The 19529-nt window shown below is 38.2% G+C and overlaps 1 protein-coding gene across 1 annotated transcript in view; it reads right to left on the bottom strand.

The window, feature by feature from the left end:
- Positions 1 to 19529, bottom strand: part of ABCC4 (ATP binding cassette subfamily C member 4 (PEL blood group)) — a 140005-nt gene that overhangs the window by 76819 nt on the left and 43657 nt on the right. Inside the window, exons 14-19 of the mRNA XM_084201258.1 lie at positions 19161 to 19257; positions 17805 to 18023; positions 15757 to 15897; positions 14375 to 14412; positions 13974 to 14074; positions 10846 to 10992 (exon numbers count right to left, since the gene is read on the bottom strand). Coding sequence (XP_084057384.1) covers positions 10846 to 10992; positions 13974 to 14074; positions 14375 to 14412; positions 15757 to 15897; positions 17805 to 18023; positions 19161 to 19257 — 743 coding nt within the window. The remainder of the gene's footprint in view (positions 1 to 10845; positions 10993 to 13973; positions 14075 to 14374; positions 14413 to 15756; positions 15898 to 17804; positions 18024 to 19160; positions 19258 to 19529) is intronic.

Genomic DNA, 19529 nt, shown 5'->3' with positions numbered 1-19529 from the left:
CAAGTTCCACTACAAAGAACCACAGCCCCTTTAAAGATGAGACCAAAGTTAAAGTATAAATCTCTGCTTTGCACCAAATCTGAGAGAGCTATGAAAGGTCTTTAAAGCCCTCTTCTTCCATGCTGAAACTTTTTTCCCCATCACCTTTACTTTGTGGTAATCCACATACAGCCCAAAGCTACCAAAGTGCTGCAGGTCACTAGCTGGAAGAGTATTTTTGCACCTCCTTCTCAGGGAGACAAAGAATGAATGTAACCTTCTGGTTTTCCAGGACCCATAAAATCAAAGAAACACAGAATGGGGCCTGGGCTGGAAGGGACCTTAAGGATCACCTAGTTCCAACCCTCTTTCAGTGGGCAGTGACACGTTCCACAAGATCAGGCTGCTCAGATCCCCATCCAATGTGGCTTGAACACTTCCAAGAATAAGGCATGGACAGGCTTGTCTGGACAACCTGTGCCAGTGCCTCACTACCCTCACAGCAAAGAATTTTTTCTTAACATCTATCATAAATGTACTGTCTTTCAGTTGTACTAACTTGTTCTCTTTCTGCCCATTTAATTGAACACTATGTAAGACCTATTCAAAACACTTCTATGCCCTTTTTAAAATTAATAACAAGTACTCAACAAGCATTTTAACATCTTGCATCTCATGAGAAGGAGAAATAACAGAGGAAGAGCAGGAAGATATTAACAAATTAAGCAGTGCTCACAGCACTACATTTTAAGCTAAAAACACCTCGTTTCAGAAACCTGGGATTTTGCATTCCACTAAACATTTGTGTCTCTATTAAAAGTACAGAATAATATTGCTTTAGTATGTGGCTAAGAAGGGAGAAAAATTAATTAAATCCTATTTTTCCACAGGAATGTTTCTATTTTTTCAAGCAAACAAACACTTCTGGAAAGCGTCAGATTGGACATTTCCACTCTTGAACACTCAGCAGGTGAACAAAATCATCTGTATAAGCCCTCATAATCTTAGAGAAACACTTATTTTTGAACAATCACTTCTAAACACTGTCCTTAAGCCTTTGGTAGTAGCTGAGCAACATTGGTTATTAAATTGAGGTGCAGCAGAGTTCATTTTTTCTTATCTGAATTAAAAAAAAATATGTTGGGATTGTTTTTTCCATTTTTTCTCTTGGGGATTTTTGGGGGTTTAAATATAAGCAGCATTCAGTGAATGGCTTTGAATTCAATATTAAATCATACTTGTAGCTTAATTATAAAAGAAGATCATTGTCACTATGTATTTGGAATATTAGAACTTGTCAGCTTTATAAAAACCTCAAGGCACTTTTTTCTCTCAAATTTGGCTTTATTTTGAAAGCTCTCCTTAGATAAGATTTCTTAATATTAGAATAAGTCTAGAATAACTAGTTTTCTGTCGAAAATACTGATGAAAAAAAATCTCTATATTGTTAGTTTAATAGAAAAAAAAATGACACTTCTAAAGCTAAAATCATCTGTATTTCACAGTTCTGAGGCTTTAAAGTTGCAGAGGTTTCTGCAGATATCTTTTGTCTCAAAGGAGCACCAAACAACTGGGTTTTTTTTCCAATGGTAAGGGAATATTAGCTGACTAAAGGTAAGAACTACCAACTCTTCCTTAAACCATTTCAACATTTTTTAGTCAGGGAATACCAGAAATATTCTGGAAAGCTAATTGTTTACTTTTGGCTGGTTGTTCAGACAGGAGAGAGGAGAACTGTTCTTCCAATTAAGAATTAAGAATTAAGAAATGAAGGGAGAAAGGAAAGAAGTATTGTACCAACCTCAAGGAAAGCATATGGGCCTTTACATAAACATATATTTTAAAAAAAATAAATGTTAAAAATATGGTTACTTTCTAAGTGACACTTTCCAAATCCTAGTTACCCATGCTTAAGCACAGGAACTTTAACTCTCTCAGTTAAGACAGACACCACCTCTTCTCTAAAGATAAGCATGACAGATTCTAAATAAAAAGTGATCTTGAAGAAGAGAGGAACGAGACAGTGTGAAGTTTACAGCTTAAATGTCCACCTTGAAAAGGAGAGAGTGGGGAAAAACCCAACACTGAGCCAATGCCCCTGGCATCCAATCACTTACTGTCCTCCTGGCATGTCCTAGAAAGGATGGGGCAGGAACAGTATTCCTGTATGAGAAGTTAATTATGACATCTTAAGAACATATGTAGGAATTTTGCCTAAAATGTAGACTAAACTCTTTATTTTGGGTTGTGAACAGTCAAATTCATGAACACAAAATTATGCTGAGAAATGAATACACACAGGGACAAGGAAGCATGTATTCCCACTGAAGGGAAGTTTACCACAAAGCTGAGTGTTTCTTCTTGCCTGCACACGAATTAGCAATATTCTGCATTGCATCATTTACATATTAAACAGACAGTAACTTCATTGAGAAAAAAAAGGTTTACCACACACACACACACACAAATCTCATCACATCTGATAAAAAAAAAAAGAGAAAGAGTTAGACCATCTCTCATCCATCTATTATTCCTTGTAATTGCTAGCAAGGATGTCCAAGTTCCAAATCTTCACCTTTTCAGATTTCCAAACACCTTCAGATTATTCTGCACTCTCTGACCCAACACTAAATCAAGCTAGTGAAGACTTATGCTTGAAAGAGGGCAGAAAAAGTAGCATTCCTGGACAAAACAGAGGCTGAATTCAGTACACAGAGGATGAAAACTGACCAGAACCATGCCAGTGGACAGAGAAACCATGACCTTATGAAAAGCTGAACTCTATACATCCTCCAAATTTTCAAATGTCATAAATGTTGCACAAGTAGCACATGATAAAAGCTCAAGTTTGAGAAACATTAGAGACCTTTATGGTCTTTTTTTAACTGATAAATAAGGAAGGATGAGGGGATCCTACAACTAGAAGACAAACAGGTCAAAAGCCATTTGTAAGTCTTTTACAACAGTACAAACAAAAAACCAAAACCACCTCCTAAGCACAAAAGGCACTCTACACTCTGAATCAAACAGCTGAGAATGAAGACTCTGCCACCTTTCTGCCATGCAGCAGCTTGCTTTGCCTGCTGGCTCTGTGAATACAACTTCCTACCTGTCACTAGGTGAGTCACAGTTAAGGCAGCCCAAGCCTATACAGACTTTTCAGAAACCTCCTCACTCTACAACCTCCTTTGGGACCACCACAACTAAATATTCTGCTCAAGCTGGAGTCAAAAGCTATGGTAACTAAGTATGCAAAAAAGAACCATGTAAGAAAATGTTCAACAAGAGCCCAAATTGAAATGAACATTAAAACAAACCCCAAACAAAAATGAACGTGCAGTTTCCAGTTTCAAGCTACCTGCCTCAAGGTCGGTATAGCCACAAGCAATAATTACTGTCCATTACATACTACCACTCTAATTACAGGACTATTGTCCACTAAGTAATAAAACAAACAAACAAACAAACAAAAAAATGTTCTTCATATGCTTGATGCTATTTCAGAATGCTTTGAAAAGCTCTCTTAAGGCTGGTAGCTATCAACATATACAGCTTGGAATAATGTTGCCCTCTCCAAATGTAACACTATCTTCCATAAAATGACATCAAAAATCAAAACCTGAAGGAGGTTCTGCACACGTGTTCGCCTGAATACACAACAAAAAGCCCCAGACAAAGTCCCTAATGATTTTGATGAAGGAAAAAAAAATTATCTGGGTTAGACAGGGCGGAAGACAGCAAGCAATGCTGTATTGTGCTATTTGTAAATTACTTTAAGTTTGCACTTTTTAAACCGAACAACACACTGAAGTCAAGTTTGATTCAATATCTCTGCTTCTGCTGTTATTTCTATTCTTCGGGCTTTAGTCTGGATTGCCAAAACAGGCAGATTCACATACAACAGCCATTCTTTTCTAAACTAAAATTTTAATTTTGGATCGAGAAGTGCCTTTTGTTTCCAAACACTCTACAAGATCACCACAGGCACAAACTAATCTTCACTTGTTGCATAATCTGCAAGATGCTGGCAATCTGAAAAAAAGAAAAAAAAGAAAGAAACCTCAACTAATTAATTCACCCAGATGCTGCAGTGCAGATTACCTAGGACCGTCTGGGAGAAAGAATTCTGAGCAGCATAAAGCAGAACAGTGCTAATGAAATGAGCTTGCACTGTGATAGTGCTTGTTTCATTTTAATTTCCAGCTACTCAGATTAAACAAAAAAAACCCAAAAGACCCCATCAAAGCAGGCTAGTTTTTCTGCAAACACCAGAGTGGTCTGACTGTGTCTGTGTGTCCATAAGGGACAGCAGTGGAAGGCTATGGCACAGCCAAGAGCCCAGCGTGCGTGGCTGTCACCCGGGGTTGGGGGACCCACATGTTCAAAGCTCACACTGAATCAGCAGGGGAGAAGAGCTGGACTGCCTTGCCCACATTCCCTAGAGGTGGTCTCACCACCTGGCTAGTCATCATCCCTGCCCAGCTCTTCTCCAAAGTAATTTATTTTTGGAAATGCTTATGCCTTGTTCCAAGGTTGAACGAAGTGAGTTTTGATAAGTTTTTTCCTCATTTCTCAGAGATGTGCATTTCCCATCCAAAATAGGCATCCATGAACAGCAAGAGAGGACATTCTATCCATGTGGCACCTCCAGTCCTCACTATCCACCAGTCCTCACTATCCTCCAGTCGTAGCAGCATTCCACAATTTATAACCAGATTAAAAATAGCAAAAAGAGGTTACAGATTTAAAATAGTTATTATCAAAACAATCAAAAAAAAAAGAACAAAAAAAAAAATCTCCATTTTGGATTACCTCTAAAAGCTTATTTGTAGCTGCATCACCTCAGTTGGGCACTCTTTTTAAGCCCCTTGCAGTTTTTCATCAATATTACAGCAGTCTCTCCCTCTGTTTTCAAGTGTCTCCAACCAACATTTAGTTCCCCATTGCCACAAATCTCCCCGAAACAGCATGCCAGCTATGCAAGACTAAAACAAAATTTCGTTTTTATTTTCCAGCTACACTTGCAGGAAAGGGATGTCTCTGAACAGCTTCTGTGCAGTCTTCTAAAGCCAGTATTTTTAATTAGGCTTCCCTGTTTTGCTCGACATTCCATGCCTCCTTTTTGCTCGGCTGAGGTGGGGCGAGAGCAGCTCTCTCTGTAGCTGCTTCAGTAAATGAAAACACTAGACTTTGCAGTATCTGGGCAGGTCAGCATATGGTCAGAAATGAGTTTCACAGCAGGCTGTTTTCCCCACCAGGGGATCTTAATGTGAAGAAGATCGAAAATCCCTACGAAGGGACGCGGAATCTTGTGCCAGGGAAGCAAGAAGCTGCACTTGGAAGTGGCTGTCAGTGCAAGCTTCACGCTATTTCCCTGTCAAATAATGTCTCATCCCCTCCTACAAACAGCTTTTCCGTAAAGCTTTTAATTTTATCTCCCATAGTAGGCATAAACGGGGTGAGCTCTGACTCGGTGAACTGAAAATGTAATGGGCTTGTCTCATCGGTTTATGGCCAAGTTTCATTCAATTATTATTGCAGAAAAGAACAGGATAGAGTTGAATCGAGTTACACTAATAGATAATAAATGTAAACATAACTCCAGAGTGCCATTTACTGACTTTAAAGACTACTCCTACAGCAATCACCTTCGTACAGCTCTTGACAGAATCATAATGGTGATAAAACACATGGAAGCATAAGACTATTTAAACTCTTAACAAAGCCATGATAATACTAACAGTAAATGAGCAACTCCCATAAAATATCATTTAATAATCACGCCCTGATAAGATTTAAAGTACATATCGCCATTGTTATATGAAAAAAACATTAAAGGGTTTTTTCTTTAACACATGTAGCAACCTAACAGGTTTTAATTACCACACCTACTTCAGTGACGAGCTGTTCCACTCAAACACCCAAACATAATATTTACAACGTTGTGTGGTTGTTAAGGATCTTGATGATTGATGGAACCCATTGTGTTGCCATCTTAATAACAACAAATGCAAGTGATTACCAACACGGAAGAGAGAATCTGTGTTTTTATTTTACAACAAAAGGCTGTCCTATAGGGACTTCTTTTTCAACATAAACTAACAAACCTGTGCACATGTGAATGCCCTTTAGAGCTTGGCACAGAGAGTCTAAAACAAAGCCTCTGCTGCTTTAAGGACAATGTATTTTTTGTATTAGCTTAAGAGAACATGAAAGCTGTCAAAAGAGCTGGTACAGTTTTACACAACCCTGCAGAATTCATCTTGACCACAAGGATATATCTGAAAACTGCATCAGAAAGATAGGACAGATCTTGTTTCCAAAAAAAAAAAAAAAAGAAATAAAGAAAGCAATTGAGTCATTGAGTCAAATAGGAATACAATACATTTCCTGGCATTGCTACTGAATATTTATATCACTGACGAATGAGACTACAAACGAAGTACCTTAACATGAAGCTCTGCCTTGTTAACTGCATGATATGCCAAAACACCACCTACTGTAAATCACACAGTTTAAGACCAGTATTTCTTGTTTAAACATGCTACTTGTTCAGCAGAATCACTTGTGTGAACAAGCATACATTAATGTACACTAACTAGAGCAGTTTCACTATCCATCTGATAAAGTATAATTTAACAACCTCATTATCAGCATTGCAATTTTCAGACTGCTGAAATACCATATTCGTTGCAAATATTATATGGTTGAAACACTGTAACAACATTGCCCATTTGACACTTCTGTCAGATAAAATGCAGATAGTCGTTTGTGCATTGATGAACATGCTTTTAATCCCATAAAGAAACTTTCTCTGTCAAATTATAAGCGTTTCAGCAGTTGACTTATGAACACCATAATTAAAATCCTTATGCCTTAAAGAAAAACAAACTTCATTATAACAACTGCTTTCTTTCACATTTTAATCTTTTTCTATTTGGAGTTTGCTTTCATGCGCTGCTATTAGCTATCAGTTCAGCATGTCATTTCTGGCTGCCCAAACCAAAAAAAGAGTATTTCTCTCTATAACCTGGTCAAATCTCCAAGTCTAGGTAAGTATCCAAAGGGATCAACGTTTACTTAATGTTTCCACAATGCATTTGTGGGGGGAAAAAAAAAATCTGTTAATTTAACACGTCAAGGACAAACATCATACAATTCAGTACCTCCCATTTCTAAGAAGGCCAGAAATGCTGCCAAGTCTGCCAAAATATTTATTTTCCCCCTATAACTGTCAGAACCAAAAGTTTGGAGAGATACAATTTGGGAAAAAAAAAAGAAAAAGCTGCACTTCTGTAGTGATTCTGGTTCAATTTAAATTTCAGGTAGGTTCTCTAGAAGAGGAAGAGATTTCTATTTTATCTGAATAAATTAATGCGTATCATCCATTCCTTCTTACAGCACCCATCAGCAAAGCAGCAGCAGGTTTCAGCTTCCTAAATTCAATGCAATTCAAAATTACGCAGAATTTACACTAGAACCACCATAACTGAAAATTATGCAGTTACACATTAGCATCACTTCTCTAATCTCTGTCCCTAAATCCCAGAAAAGAACAATTCATTTACAGGCTAAGCAAGTAATCTTGAATCAAATCCTGAAGCTTGTCAAAAGTAGGATCATCTGAACTATTCAATAAGAAACTCATTTCAAAAGAGGCAAGTCCTGAATGAAGTCTTTGCTGCTGAAGTCCAGGTCCCTTTCACATAGCTTTATAACAAATCTGTTTTGAAGTGTTACAAACATCTTGAAAAAAAATTAAAATAAATAATGGCTGAAGAAGGTCACCCTGGTGGGAGTCTTCTGACACTAGAGGGTTATCTGACTTTTTTGCCACTGTTTCCAAAAGGAAAAAAGTTCCTGAACTCAGCACTACATGAAGCTGAAAAGCTTATTGTGTAAAAGATCAGGAGAAAATACTATTCTTGCAGACAATTAAGACAACTGAATGGAACCACAGTACTATTGCTCAGTGGAGAGGTTGAAAATTTACTCCTCAAATATCATCTCTAAAAACACAACAGATGAATTTTGTTATCCTTCTAAGAAGCCTCTGTAATGCTCGACTGGGATAAAACAGATCATGCTGCCCTCTTGTGCTAGACATGCACAGGAATCAACCCCTTTTTATTCCTGCAAGTGACATGTGAAGAGCAACATATAAAGCATTCACTGTGAAACAGAAAACGTCCACATCTTCCTACTTTACAGATACGTTGACATTCATGTCATTCCCTTACTGGGATATGGGTAGAAGAGCAAAGGAAGTTTCCAGAGAGCCAAATTCTACACACACAAAAAAAACCCAAAACTTCTATGACCAAATGCAGACTAGTCAGATGTAATAAAACCCAAAATACTAACACTTCAGCTACCCATCTGGCTTTCACAACACCTGTGTATGTGATGTAGTAGAGACACCTGCTGATAAACTGGAATTTCAGTCATAAATAAATGGCAATTTTTTCTGCACGCTGGGTAAGACAATGCACTTTGGTCACTTGGGATTATCAGCTCAGTAGGGTTAGGCTAAACTTTTAAGAAGGAAAGAGAGAGACAGTAATTTATTAATAAGGTTCTTCCACTGCAAAACATGCAGTAATGTTTAACTCTTGTTAGACCTATGCTGAATTGAAAGGTGAAACCTGTGTACGTACAAATATTTTTGGCAGGAAAGGGAGACAGGAGAGGGGTCCTTTTATTCCTTTTCTCTCTCTGCTATGTAATCCAGGTTCCAAAAATACATTGACATTCTTCTATCACCTGGATAAAATGCTAGTTACTATTCCCTTTACAACCTACCCCTCCCCATATATTGCTAATGCAATCTGTAAAGAGAGATCTTGGGCTCATGCCTAAACTGATTCACAAAGCACAGTTTTTTTAGAAATAAGTCATCTCATTTATTCACCAAGACTGATTGGATCTACACTGTTGGGAGCTGACAGACATGTCATGATTCACCACGCATTTCCATTTCCTAATGTCGACTCCCCGATGCTCCTCGCTACTCTGCTTCCCCAGTAAGAACTACCAAGAGCTTGGGATGTCTGCTTATTTAAGTTACCTACTCAACTCTGGAACACAGATCACCATGTGTTAAAAATACTAGCTGTGGCATTTTTTAATTACTGATTCTTTTTTGATAAATAAAACAGCAAAATTCAGTTCAGCAACGGCTTCTTGCTGAAGAGGCCTCACACTAACACTGAAAACAGGCTGGATGCTTAAATGACAGATCTGACATTGCAATATCAGTTTTGCTAATATGGGATATGATAACTAATAGTTTGGTGCAGCTATTACAATCACAAGCTAGAAAAAAGCACATTTAATAACTTCAATTTCTTTTTAGAATGTCTTTCATAGGCGTATTAAAAAAAAAAAGATAGGGGAAAAAAAAACAGCCCACCTCAATGCAAGAAATAGCATGTGAAGATCTAAAAGATAAATAAACAGTAAAAAACCCAGGTAAATCAGACAATGAAATACAGATACTACAAACAGATTTCAGAACTGCTAAATGCTGCAATTCTGAAGGAGAACATTGTCTCGTGTGTCATCTTTTTTCTTCTCTTTTTTCCTTTTTCAAATAATGCAGAGATCAGAACAGCAGTACTTTTGCATGCCACCCTGACCAGAAGAAAGATGAAGGGAAAGAAATACATGTATGCATCCTGAAGTTAATCCTCTATTGTAAAATATCTGTTGATTAACAGAAACACACATCCAAGTCACAACAGTGTGTAAATACCAGCGACAAGCAGATTTAAAGAATGTCAGTTTTACAATGCCCTGCTAATTAGTGCTTCACAGTGTTACAAAGCAAACTGGTGTTACTCTACATTGTTGCTGATGTTTTCTCTCCAGTTCTTGGTTCGTTATTATGAACCAGATTTATGGGCATTCTTACAAGACCTCTATGCATTCCCTCAAAAAATGAAGTTACTGCGTTTGCTGCGCATACACACACGAGAGAGAAGAGGAAAACCCCTGACACATCAGCACTAGGATTTCTTCTCATGCATGTGCTCTCACTAGCTCCCATTTCCTGAGCTTCCCTTCTAAACCTTTGCAGTGGCCTTGAATTTACATTTCCAAACACTCACAGTACAAGCAGGCCATGTAACACATCCCAAACTTTCTGCAGTGGTAGGGGTGTTCTTTAAGATTAAATCGTACACATTTCATACATCATATCATGGGCATGAATCTTTTCTCCACAGAAGTATCTATTTCCTGAAAATACTACTACTACTTTCTCTGAAACAATAAAGCCATCCTTATATCCTTACAATTAAATGCCTCCTGGTGCAATGAGAACAAATCCATTTTTTTCCACGGGAGTGAAGACCATCAGGTTTCTGGTTCTCATGGAAAAGACAAACCTTTGGCTAGTCAATCAGTACCACCCACTTTCCCACTCCACTCTGCTCCAGCTTCTCTCTCCTTTCTTTTGAAGAACAGAAGGATGTGGATGACAGTTTTACAAAATGCATTCACACACACTCAGCATCCAGGAGACTCCCTGTGAAACTGCATCTGAACAGCAGTGCAAATGCAGGTCCATGTACAACACCAAAGCTACAGCTAATTCATTGTTCTGTAAGCTGCATTTAAAGACAGTAAGATGAACCATCAATAAGCAGTCTGAGTTTGAAATTGAAAAGGACTACACTGTTAAATTTGAAGTGCTTAAGTAAAAATTTAGATTTAGAAAGTCTAAGTAAAAAAAGCAAGAGAACCCAACAGAAGCGCAAAAATACCATCAAATTGTAATTGTCCAGAAATGGTACAATTTGCACAATCAAGGAGATACATTAAATATTGAGGTTGTTTTTTTTATTATTATTACAATAAACTTACCTATAGGATTTCTGTCAAAAAACAAGACAGGGGCCTTCAAAATGGATTGAAACATTTTGTTGTGCAAATTCTGACCAGAATTGACAAGAACTTGAAACACCAGAAGACTTCTTATTATGCCAAATAGTATTGTAGCCACTGTTAAACCTGAAATAAAAACCAAAACATGAATAGAGCCTCCAAAAAGATCTGGATCTTTCAAAAGAAAAAGAAGTTAAAAATAAAATTGCACTAAAACCAAATTCTCTGGACTTCTGCATATAACAAGAATCCAAACTTAAGCCTAGGGGGACTCAGACTGAGTGCAGAACACAGATACATTTGTCACTAGCTTCAGTTATTATCACAGAATCAATTTAATCCATTTCTCTCTTTCTGTTTGAAAGAACTGGTACTTCATAGAAATGTAGGAAATGTCTGTTAACCCATGAGATAAATGCATATTGAAACTTTCTGCATAACAGTGTTACTAAAAAATTCATTTTGCAGTGCCGTGTATAATTGTGGCTTGCACAGGTCACTGTGAAGATTCAACACTTGCCAGCAGGTATTAAACAAGTAATACATACATGGCTACTTAGACACAACCTTGAGTTACTCCCAATCAGCCCAAAACACTCATGCCATTCTTCCCCTCGTAAAACACACCAAATCCTTTAAATTATGTGTCTTTCACACTATGTAAGATGCACTCCTTATGCCATGAGAACAAACAGCCCTTCTAGGGAACTGGTGCGCAGACTCTTTGTTTCTCTTCTGGGCACAACTCTGCTTACAAGGCAAGGGTGCTACGGGGCAAAAATCTGAAATAAATAATGAGATTGCTGTTGCTCTGTTTGCTGTGCATAATCTCCAATGTGGCTGCTCAAATTCCCTGCCAGTAAGAGTGAACAGTGAAGGCCTAAACCTTACATTTAGCAGAGCTTTCAGGCTCCACGTGCTCTGCTTCAGAAAATCAGCAGAGCTACCTCAGGTCTTGAGGACATGCTGAAGTTAGACCCCAGCTATCAGCAGAAAACCTTGCCTATTCTCAGGACAGGTTAAAATCATACACAATTCAGGAACAGCTATAGTAATAGTGGGTAAGAGGGAGGTTTTAAATTATGTGACATGGTTTAGCTATCCCATCCTGCTTCCTTCTGTATCCTCCCAGGGAATAAATAAAGGTATCATCACTATTTCATTTGCCTTCTTGCAGTTTATTGCTCACATTCTGTGAGGTGCTGTTTTTAAGAAAAAGATAGTGGCTGGGGTGAGAGTTTTTTTGCCTTGTCCCAGCTGCTGTGTTCCAGGCCAGGTAGGAGAAGACAAGTTTTCCAAGAATAACTCCACACAGCCAAACAGGAAAGCTGGGTCATGCAAAAAGGGAGCCAGAGAGGCACAAAGCAGGAGGCTGTGGCACAGCCTGTTCCTAAAAGCAGTCTCTGGGAGCTGGGAGGAGAGGGACCACATCCTGGAAACCCCACATTTCTGCCCAACTTTACTCAGGCCTGGAAGCAGCTGGAAGCTGTTGGTATGACCCTCCCAGAACAAAACACCAGAAGAAACCTAATGGCTCAAGAGGGAGAAACAAGACATGCTTCCAAGTCCTTCACTTAGTCTGTCTCTGCTTTCCCTGTTCATGAGCTCAGAACCTCAGTATGAGAGAGACAAGGGCCCTTAGCATGTTTGTCTTATAGAAGAGGTGTGGAATTGGTACCTCAGTTCTGGCCAGCAGTGTTCCCTATTAACAAAAATTTTACTCCTCAAAATCTTTATTTCATAGAAGGAACAAGGACTAAGAAGGAACTACAACAGTGGGTTTATTTTTTCAAACACTGAGAATCAGGAATAAAAATGATAAATTATTTTATACTGTTTAAGAGATTATAGTAAAAGGTAAGGTGGATTATTAGGTATTTCATGTAAAATGTACTACCTTTTTATAACTTTGTCAACTTCACTTACAATTTTGTGTAGATAAGTCAATGCTGTCTGTTCAACCGTTGCAAATATCTCCCTAAGTCATCTAAAAGTTTCAATATAAAGGTAGCTTTTGTTGTTCTGCTATCTGGAGCAAAATATTCCTTAAAGGATAAAATTTTCACTAATGTGGTTTAGGCTACCTGGTCAGAGAAAGTGAAATTTGCCACATTTAATCACACTGTGCAGTCCACGGGAACGGTTCAGGAAACAAGACATTACACAGAGAAAATAAGAGCCAAGTTCATCTGGCTCCTAAACTGCTGCTTTCCAGGCCAAACACAATGTTTTCTGTCAGCCACTTAGATCACGTGGATTCCAGAAAACAAACTAAACAAAAAATCCTGCACCTCTTCTCTCACCCATGGAGATGTTTCTGAATACATTCAATGCATATTCCTCTGGCATTCCACCTGTTTTCTCACACCAGTCATTTACATCTCCATGAAGAAATTACCATGCCATACAAAACCATACATCACTAGGAGTGTTAAATAGCAGAATCTGAGAGCATGCACATGATTCTTCTGTGGCAATTTTTACTGCATCTCAGAGCAGTTTTTCAAGATGTTTGGATGCCTGAATGCAAGGATCAACGCCCTTTTCTGAATATTCAGAAGCATAATGCTACCTATTGAAATATATTGAAATGTTTTTTAACAACCTGCTTTGCATACCCATCTAGGATGCCTTTTAAAAGCTTGTTCTTTTGCTATGGCACTTCAGAAGAAATCTAGCCATGCCAAGTTTTAGAACAGCACAGAACAAAGATCCATTTCTAATCCCTCTTGCCATCCATATAATGACTGAAGATTTAGCTCAATTACTTACTAATATATAGACAATAACCACAACCTTAATGTGACTGACTTTTCAGATACTCAATTCCTGATTTACTTTCCAAAATCCAGCCAAAGCAATTAAAGACTCTGCATTCAACCTGTTTCTTCTGTCAGATTTATTTTACTTATTGCAATCTATTTAATCAGAAAGCAAGACTCAGGCTTTTGATCTGTTAAGACATTGCTCAGTTACTGCTAAAAATCACATTTCTCCACACATTGCTCTGCACCTCTCAAAAATCTCTATCAGCTAAAAAATAGTTTTTAGACACAAACACACACACACACACACACACACACACACACACGTGCATGCGCAATTACCTGCATAAATTCCCAAATAAAAGCTAAGTTCTAGATGATCAGGCTCATTTGTTCCATTATTTCCATTTGTTGTGAGATTCAACTTTTCTTGATGATTTGCCCTGTGGAAATGCACACAGAAGATAAGCATCATCAAATAAGTGCATTTAGCTGTTTCTAGATTCAATTCTTTAGTTGAAATCTTTAGTTCAAAAGATCTCACGTATTGATGCTGTCATGCGTCTCAACATGAACAGATGCAATTACAGCCCACACTTAGCATAAGGTTTAAATTTTTTTCCTCCAAAAAAGAAGTGGAAGATCTCAACTATTCTAGAGTAGGTTCCATCCCTTTTCAACTTAACAAACAGCACTTGACTGAAAAGGCAGAAACAACCAGCCACTTTTTATCACCAACTTACCAGTAAGAAAGCCACCAGTCCTGGAGCACATAGGCCACCTTGAACAAAAGAAGCAAATACAAGAATCATCTCACAAAATTAAAAAAAAATCCGAAAATTAAATTTCCTTGCTATTCTTTCAAGCTCTCTGGGAAAACATCACATATTCAGAAAAGTATGCCATCCAGTCTTTCAAGACCAGCAGCAATTTGCCAAGCACATTAGAAGGTGCTCTACAAAGAAAGAAGTTACCTTAAATTACCTTACATGTTAGCAAACTAAAGGAAAGCAATACACTTTAGCAAACAAAATATAGTAGCTCTTCCTAATGTATGTTAATTGAACATTAAAGAACTCATTTTCTCAGTTCCTAAATTTGCTACAAGAGATATTCCAAAATGCTTTTTGATTAACAAACTTTCTGATGTTACCAGTCCAGAAATTTGTGTTTACAGGAGATAATTACCAGAAACAGGGTTGAAGGAAGATGAGAGAGGAGAGGGAGGGAAAAACTCCTTCTGCCACCTTCCTTCTGTGACAAAAGGTGACTACAGACATGTAGCAGGGTTATTATCTCAAAATATACTTCTGTTCACATGAATTTGAAGTTGTGGGCAGTCTACTACAGAGATCTGATCATGCTTACCTATCTTTCCAACAGACTCAATTCAAGGACAAGAAAGAAGATGTTAAAATATATAGACTATTTTTTTACAGCCAAGAAAAATAATTTCCATGAAATGAATTTGAGCTTTCTCATCAAGAAACAGAGAAAAAGGTTCACGAAAGGTATCCTCACTCAGCTTCCTCAGCTCACCATTGCTTTCAGTAAGTTTGTAAATAACTTTGTTTAAAAAATCATTTACATACCTGCTACAGTCTGCATCACACAAAATATTTGCCTATGCTCTTCCTTACTTTCTCATTCTGCTCAACAGTGACCCTCCACCTAAACTTTTCACATGACCTGCACTTACCAACAGGTGAGCTGCTCTTTGCACACTTCTGCCAGGCTCTGTCCTCCCACACCCGGTACATCTCTTTACCCTCCTCAACTGGAAACACTCAGACTGTTTTATAACACTTTTATATACCTTATGATTTTCTTCTCTTTCTAAACAAAGTACACCGGCTTATCATTTTCACGCCATGCTGTCACCAAAATAATTATTTTAGTGATGTATTAAAATTGCTGGAATAAGGATCAGTGCAAGACCTCTCAATGCTGTACCAAAAATTCCATGCTGACACTTGGGTACGCAACAAAATTATACACCCAAACATTTTAGACTAAACATTACAGCACCAAGTAGGCACTGTATTTAAAAAAAAAAAATAGAGGGGAAAAAGATCTCACAAACCCAAAATACATTCAATATTATTTGTGGCTTCCAACAACTTACCTGTGCCAAAATATTAAATAATAAGAGTATAAAAATGACAAAGTAGTTTGCTCCTGCACTGAAGTATTTTCTGTAAACTTTAAAGTTTATTTTTCCCTCATGGCGACTCTCCTCTGGCACTGCAGCCAGTGCATTTTCACCCTGAAAGAAAGTCCATAGAATAAATCCATCAACCTTGTAGCTGCAGATTCAGACTAAGCTACTTGAAAGTCATGGTTCAGAATTAGCAAACAATTAAACAAGGAGATAAAGTGATTATGCATACAAAAACTTTGAAATATCGAACTACAGCTATAACAAAAAAAATTAGTCTCAGTGCACTAATACTGAAAAATCTACTCTGCAAAGCAACACTTCAAGGATTTTATTTGGCATTGGCTCACCAAATATACCACAACTTCATATATAGCCAGAAATATTTACTCTTACCACTATGTGGGTTCTTCTTTTCTTATATACTACATTCACCCACAACAGCTCCAGAAATCAAGGCCTTTAATCAGGGAAGACTGTTTTCAGAATGCAAATATAGGCAACCTTTCCTTTCCAGAAAAGCATTTAAATTAAATACTCTTCTACACATATGTACCATAATCAACCAACCTATACCCAAGACTTACAAATGATCAATAAAGTTCTCATCATCTCCTTGTAAATACGAACAAAGCATCCATTAATAGGGAAAATAAGTAAAATTACTAATGGGAAGTCATAATAAGCAACCAATGGATGGGGAACACTAAACAACAGAGAAGGAAAAAATGATACAGGCATAAAGAAGGTAATAGAACTGTACAAACTAATAAAATCAGGAGCTTTTTTTATTTTTACAGTATATGCAATATAAAAACTAGTGTCAGTTCAGTGGACATGTAACAGTTGATTTTGTTGCCACAAGGCATGGCTGTAGAAGAGCAGTGGAATAAAGAGACCTGATGGACATGAAAAGAGAGATCCAACCTCATCCATAAAAGGTGAGAAGCCTATCTTTGCTTTTTGTTTCTCCAGCCACCACACCTTCCTTCCCACTTCTCCCCATTCCCCATCCAACAGCCTTAATGCTGCCAAGAAGTTTGGTACACCTCCACAAATGTAAGAGAATTTAAGACTGGAATTGCCACGGGGGCATTAATAATGTAAGTTTACTGCTTTGGAGCATAAAACCAATTTGGAGCATAAAACCAATTAATTCCTCAAAAAGGCATTAAAAAAGTCTGTAGCTTTTTTTTTTTTTTTAATCTCACTGCTTTTCATCATAGAGAGGAAATAGAGATAATATATACCCACAGCATAGAGGGAATGCTTGTTCCATGGACGCAGTGCTAGCACAAGCCTAGCAGGGTTACAGGGAGTCTGCACTGCTTGCTGTAAAAGCAAACACACCAGCAGAAGTCAACCTCTGGCACAGAAATTCAGGGCTGCTTTTGCATTGGGCAGGCCAAGAGATAAGATGGCACCTGGAAGTCACACTGGCACCCTACAAAGCCTTCTGTTTTCACCAACAAAAGGGCAGGAGAGAGCAAGGCAGCAGTGTCCCAGGATCACCCCCGCAGGGCCAGCTCAAGATCATGTGGGTATGTTTATGGGTATGTTGATGCCAGCTATGCAAACACAGACTTTGCATAAAGCCACAGCTTCTACATGCACTTCCCAGAGCTCAGGACTTCAGGGAAAGTGTTCATTTCAGTTCAACACTGCACAACACACCCAACACAGTGGGACTGGCCCTTTAAAGCACTGCTGTCAGAGGACAGGCTGAAAGAATCATGGTGTGGTGGCTCTGGATTTGCACGAGGAATTCTCCCAGCACCCAGCAGAGCTGATGCTGAACTGCACAGACTGACTCTGCTGGGTTTGAACAGCACCACACTGAGCTGTGAGCTGCCAGCCAAGCACAGCCAGGCAGGTTCTCCACAGGCGAGCTCTCACCTGATAATGCAATTCAGTAATCCCTGAAATCCCAATGCTGCAGGGAAAGCCCATTCCAGAATTTAAGTTCAAAACCAGCCAGACAAGAATCAAGACACCTCTCTGCTCTGAGCACTCACAGGAGGCTGTTCCACGGCTCCATCTTTCTGTGAGTGGATTGATGAATCCTGGGACAAGACAGAGGACTCCGAGAAGGTTCGGTTCCGGGCAGACTTCAGGTTGGGGGTACCTGGAACTGATGGCTGCTCTACCACCTCCTCATCTTTTTTCAAAAGGGAAGCAAAGTCGATGCCAGATCTCAGGAACTCTGCGTAGGTACCTTTCCCCACCATTTTACCCTACAATCAATACAAACTTCATTATATACTTTCCATAAAGCACATTTTTCTTACCTGTCCTTGCTACTACCTCTGGGGTTCTGCAGTTGCTGGACACACATCCCACTGCAGTAACTGAGCTGAAGCCTCTATGAGTTCCTCACTTAGAGGAGCAGAAACAAACTCTTTAAGCTCTGACCAGTCACCTTGCAGCAGCTAACAGGGCCAACAAGCAAGCAGGATGAGAACAGCCCCAGTTACAGCCAGGGGAGAATCACTTCCCTGGAGAAGCTGTGGGACATGTCAAGCCATGCAGCTTTAGGACAATCTGTTAAACCACACACACAAACCATCAGTCTTTTTATATTGCTCCATCCCAGGGGTAAACACCATCTCCATTTTCTGATCCTCATAGAACCTTACAAGAAGCAACACTGACCATGTCCGTATTCCTTTCAGCTTTACCACAAACTCATTTCTCAAGAGCTACTGAAACTTTTAAAGCAATCTGAATGGAAAGAAAAAGAGGGACAGTGCCCTTTTTTGCACCATTGTGATGCATCAAAAGTAATTTCAAATATTTCACTACTCAGCCTTAAAAAAACCCCAAAAAAGCAGGAAAAAAAGCCCCAACTGCAGTCCTTGCATTTCTCCTCTGCCTCTCAGTATCTGGTACAATGAAGATGGGAAGGAACCAGCTGTACTGAAGGCATGCTCATTCTCAAAGGCATCTGAGACTATTTCTCAGCCTTAATTTCAAAATTGATTTGTTGCAAAATTAACACAGTTCTTAATTCACACGGAAGTGTAAGAAACAAGAACAAAAGCAAAACATTAACACAGTCTCAGAGTATATTAAATTTGATGCAAGGGAAGGCTTAAACTTTATATCAAAACCAGACAAAGTGTTTGAAGAAATAAGTACTATTAATGCAAGATTAGTTACATGCATGATAAAATTCAGAAACAGATTTTTCACGGAAGGTACTCCAAGAAAAATCAACTTATTAATAACTGTAAAACTTAAAAACCATACGTAGTCATAAGTAGACAGAAAATATATTTACAAACGAAAAATTAAAATCTGACATTTTTTTCCCATTCTTATATTAAAAAGGATAATTTAAAAGCGTAAGTATAGACACTGAAATCACTTACATCCTTTAAAATTAGAATCTGATGTGCAGCACGGAGATATTGCAACTGGTGAGTGACCAAAACAGAAATCTTCTGATTTAAGGCCTGACAAATACATCTGCAAAGAGATTGAAAGAATAATGAAAATAAAATGTCCTAAAAGATTTAACTTATTTCTGGAAAACCTCTTCTATTCAATTTCTCAGTTTTTAAAATAAGAAGATGACCATGCTTACTAGATATACAAAAACTATATCAAACCTTAACAAAACATGTTCCTCATTTAATTTCTTAAGTTTTCAAGGTAGGGAAAAGATATAATTATTTCTGGTCTGCAAAAAAAGAGGAGGCAGTAAGACATTTCATTAAAGTTGTCTCAAACATTCTTGC

This window comes from Fringilla coelebs (genome assembly GCF_963513975.1).
Source record: "Fringilla coelebs genome assembly, chromosome: 2".
Taxonomy (NCBI): domain Eukaryota; kingdom Metazoa; phylum Chordata; class Aves; order Passeriformes; family Fringillidae; genus Fringilla; species Fringilla coelebs.
This window is presented reverse-complemented; position numbering and strand designations above follow the sequence as displayed.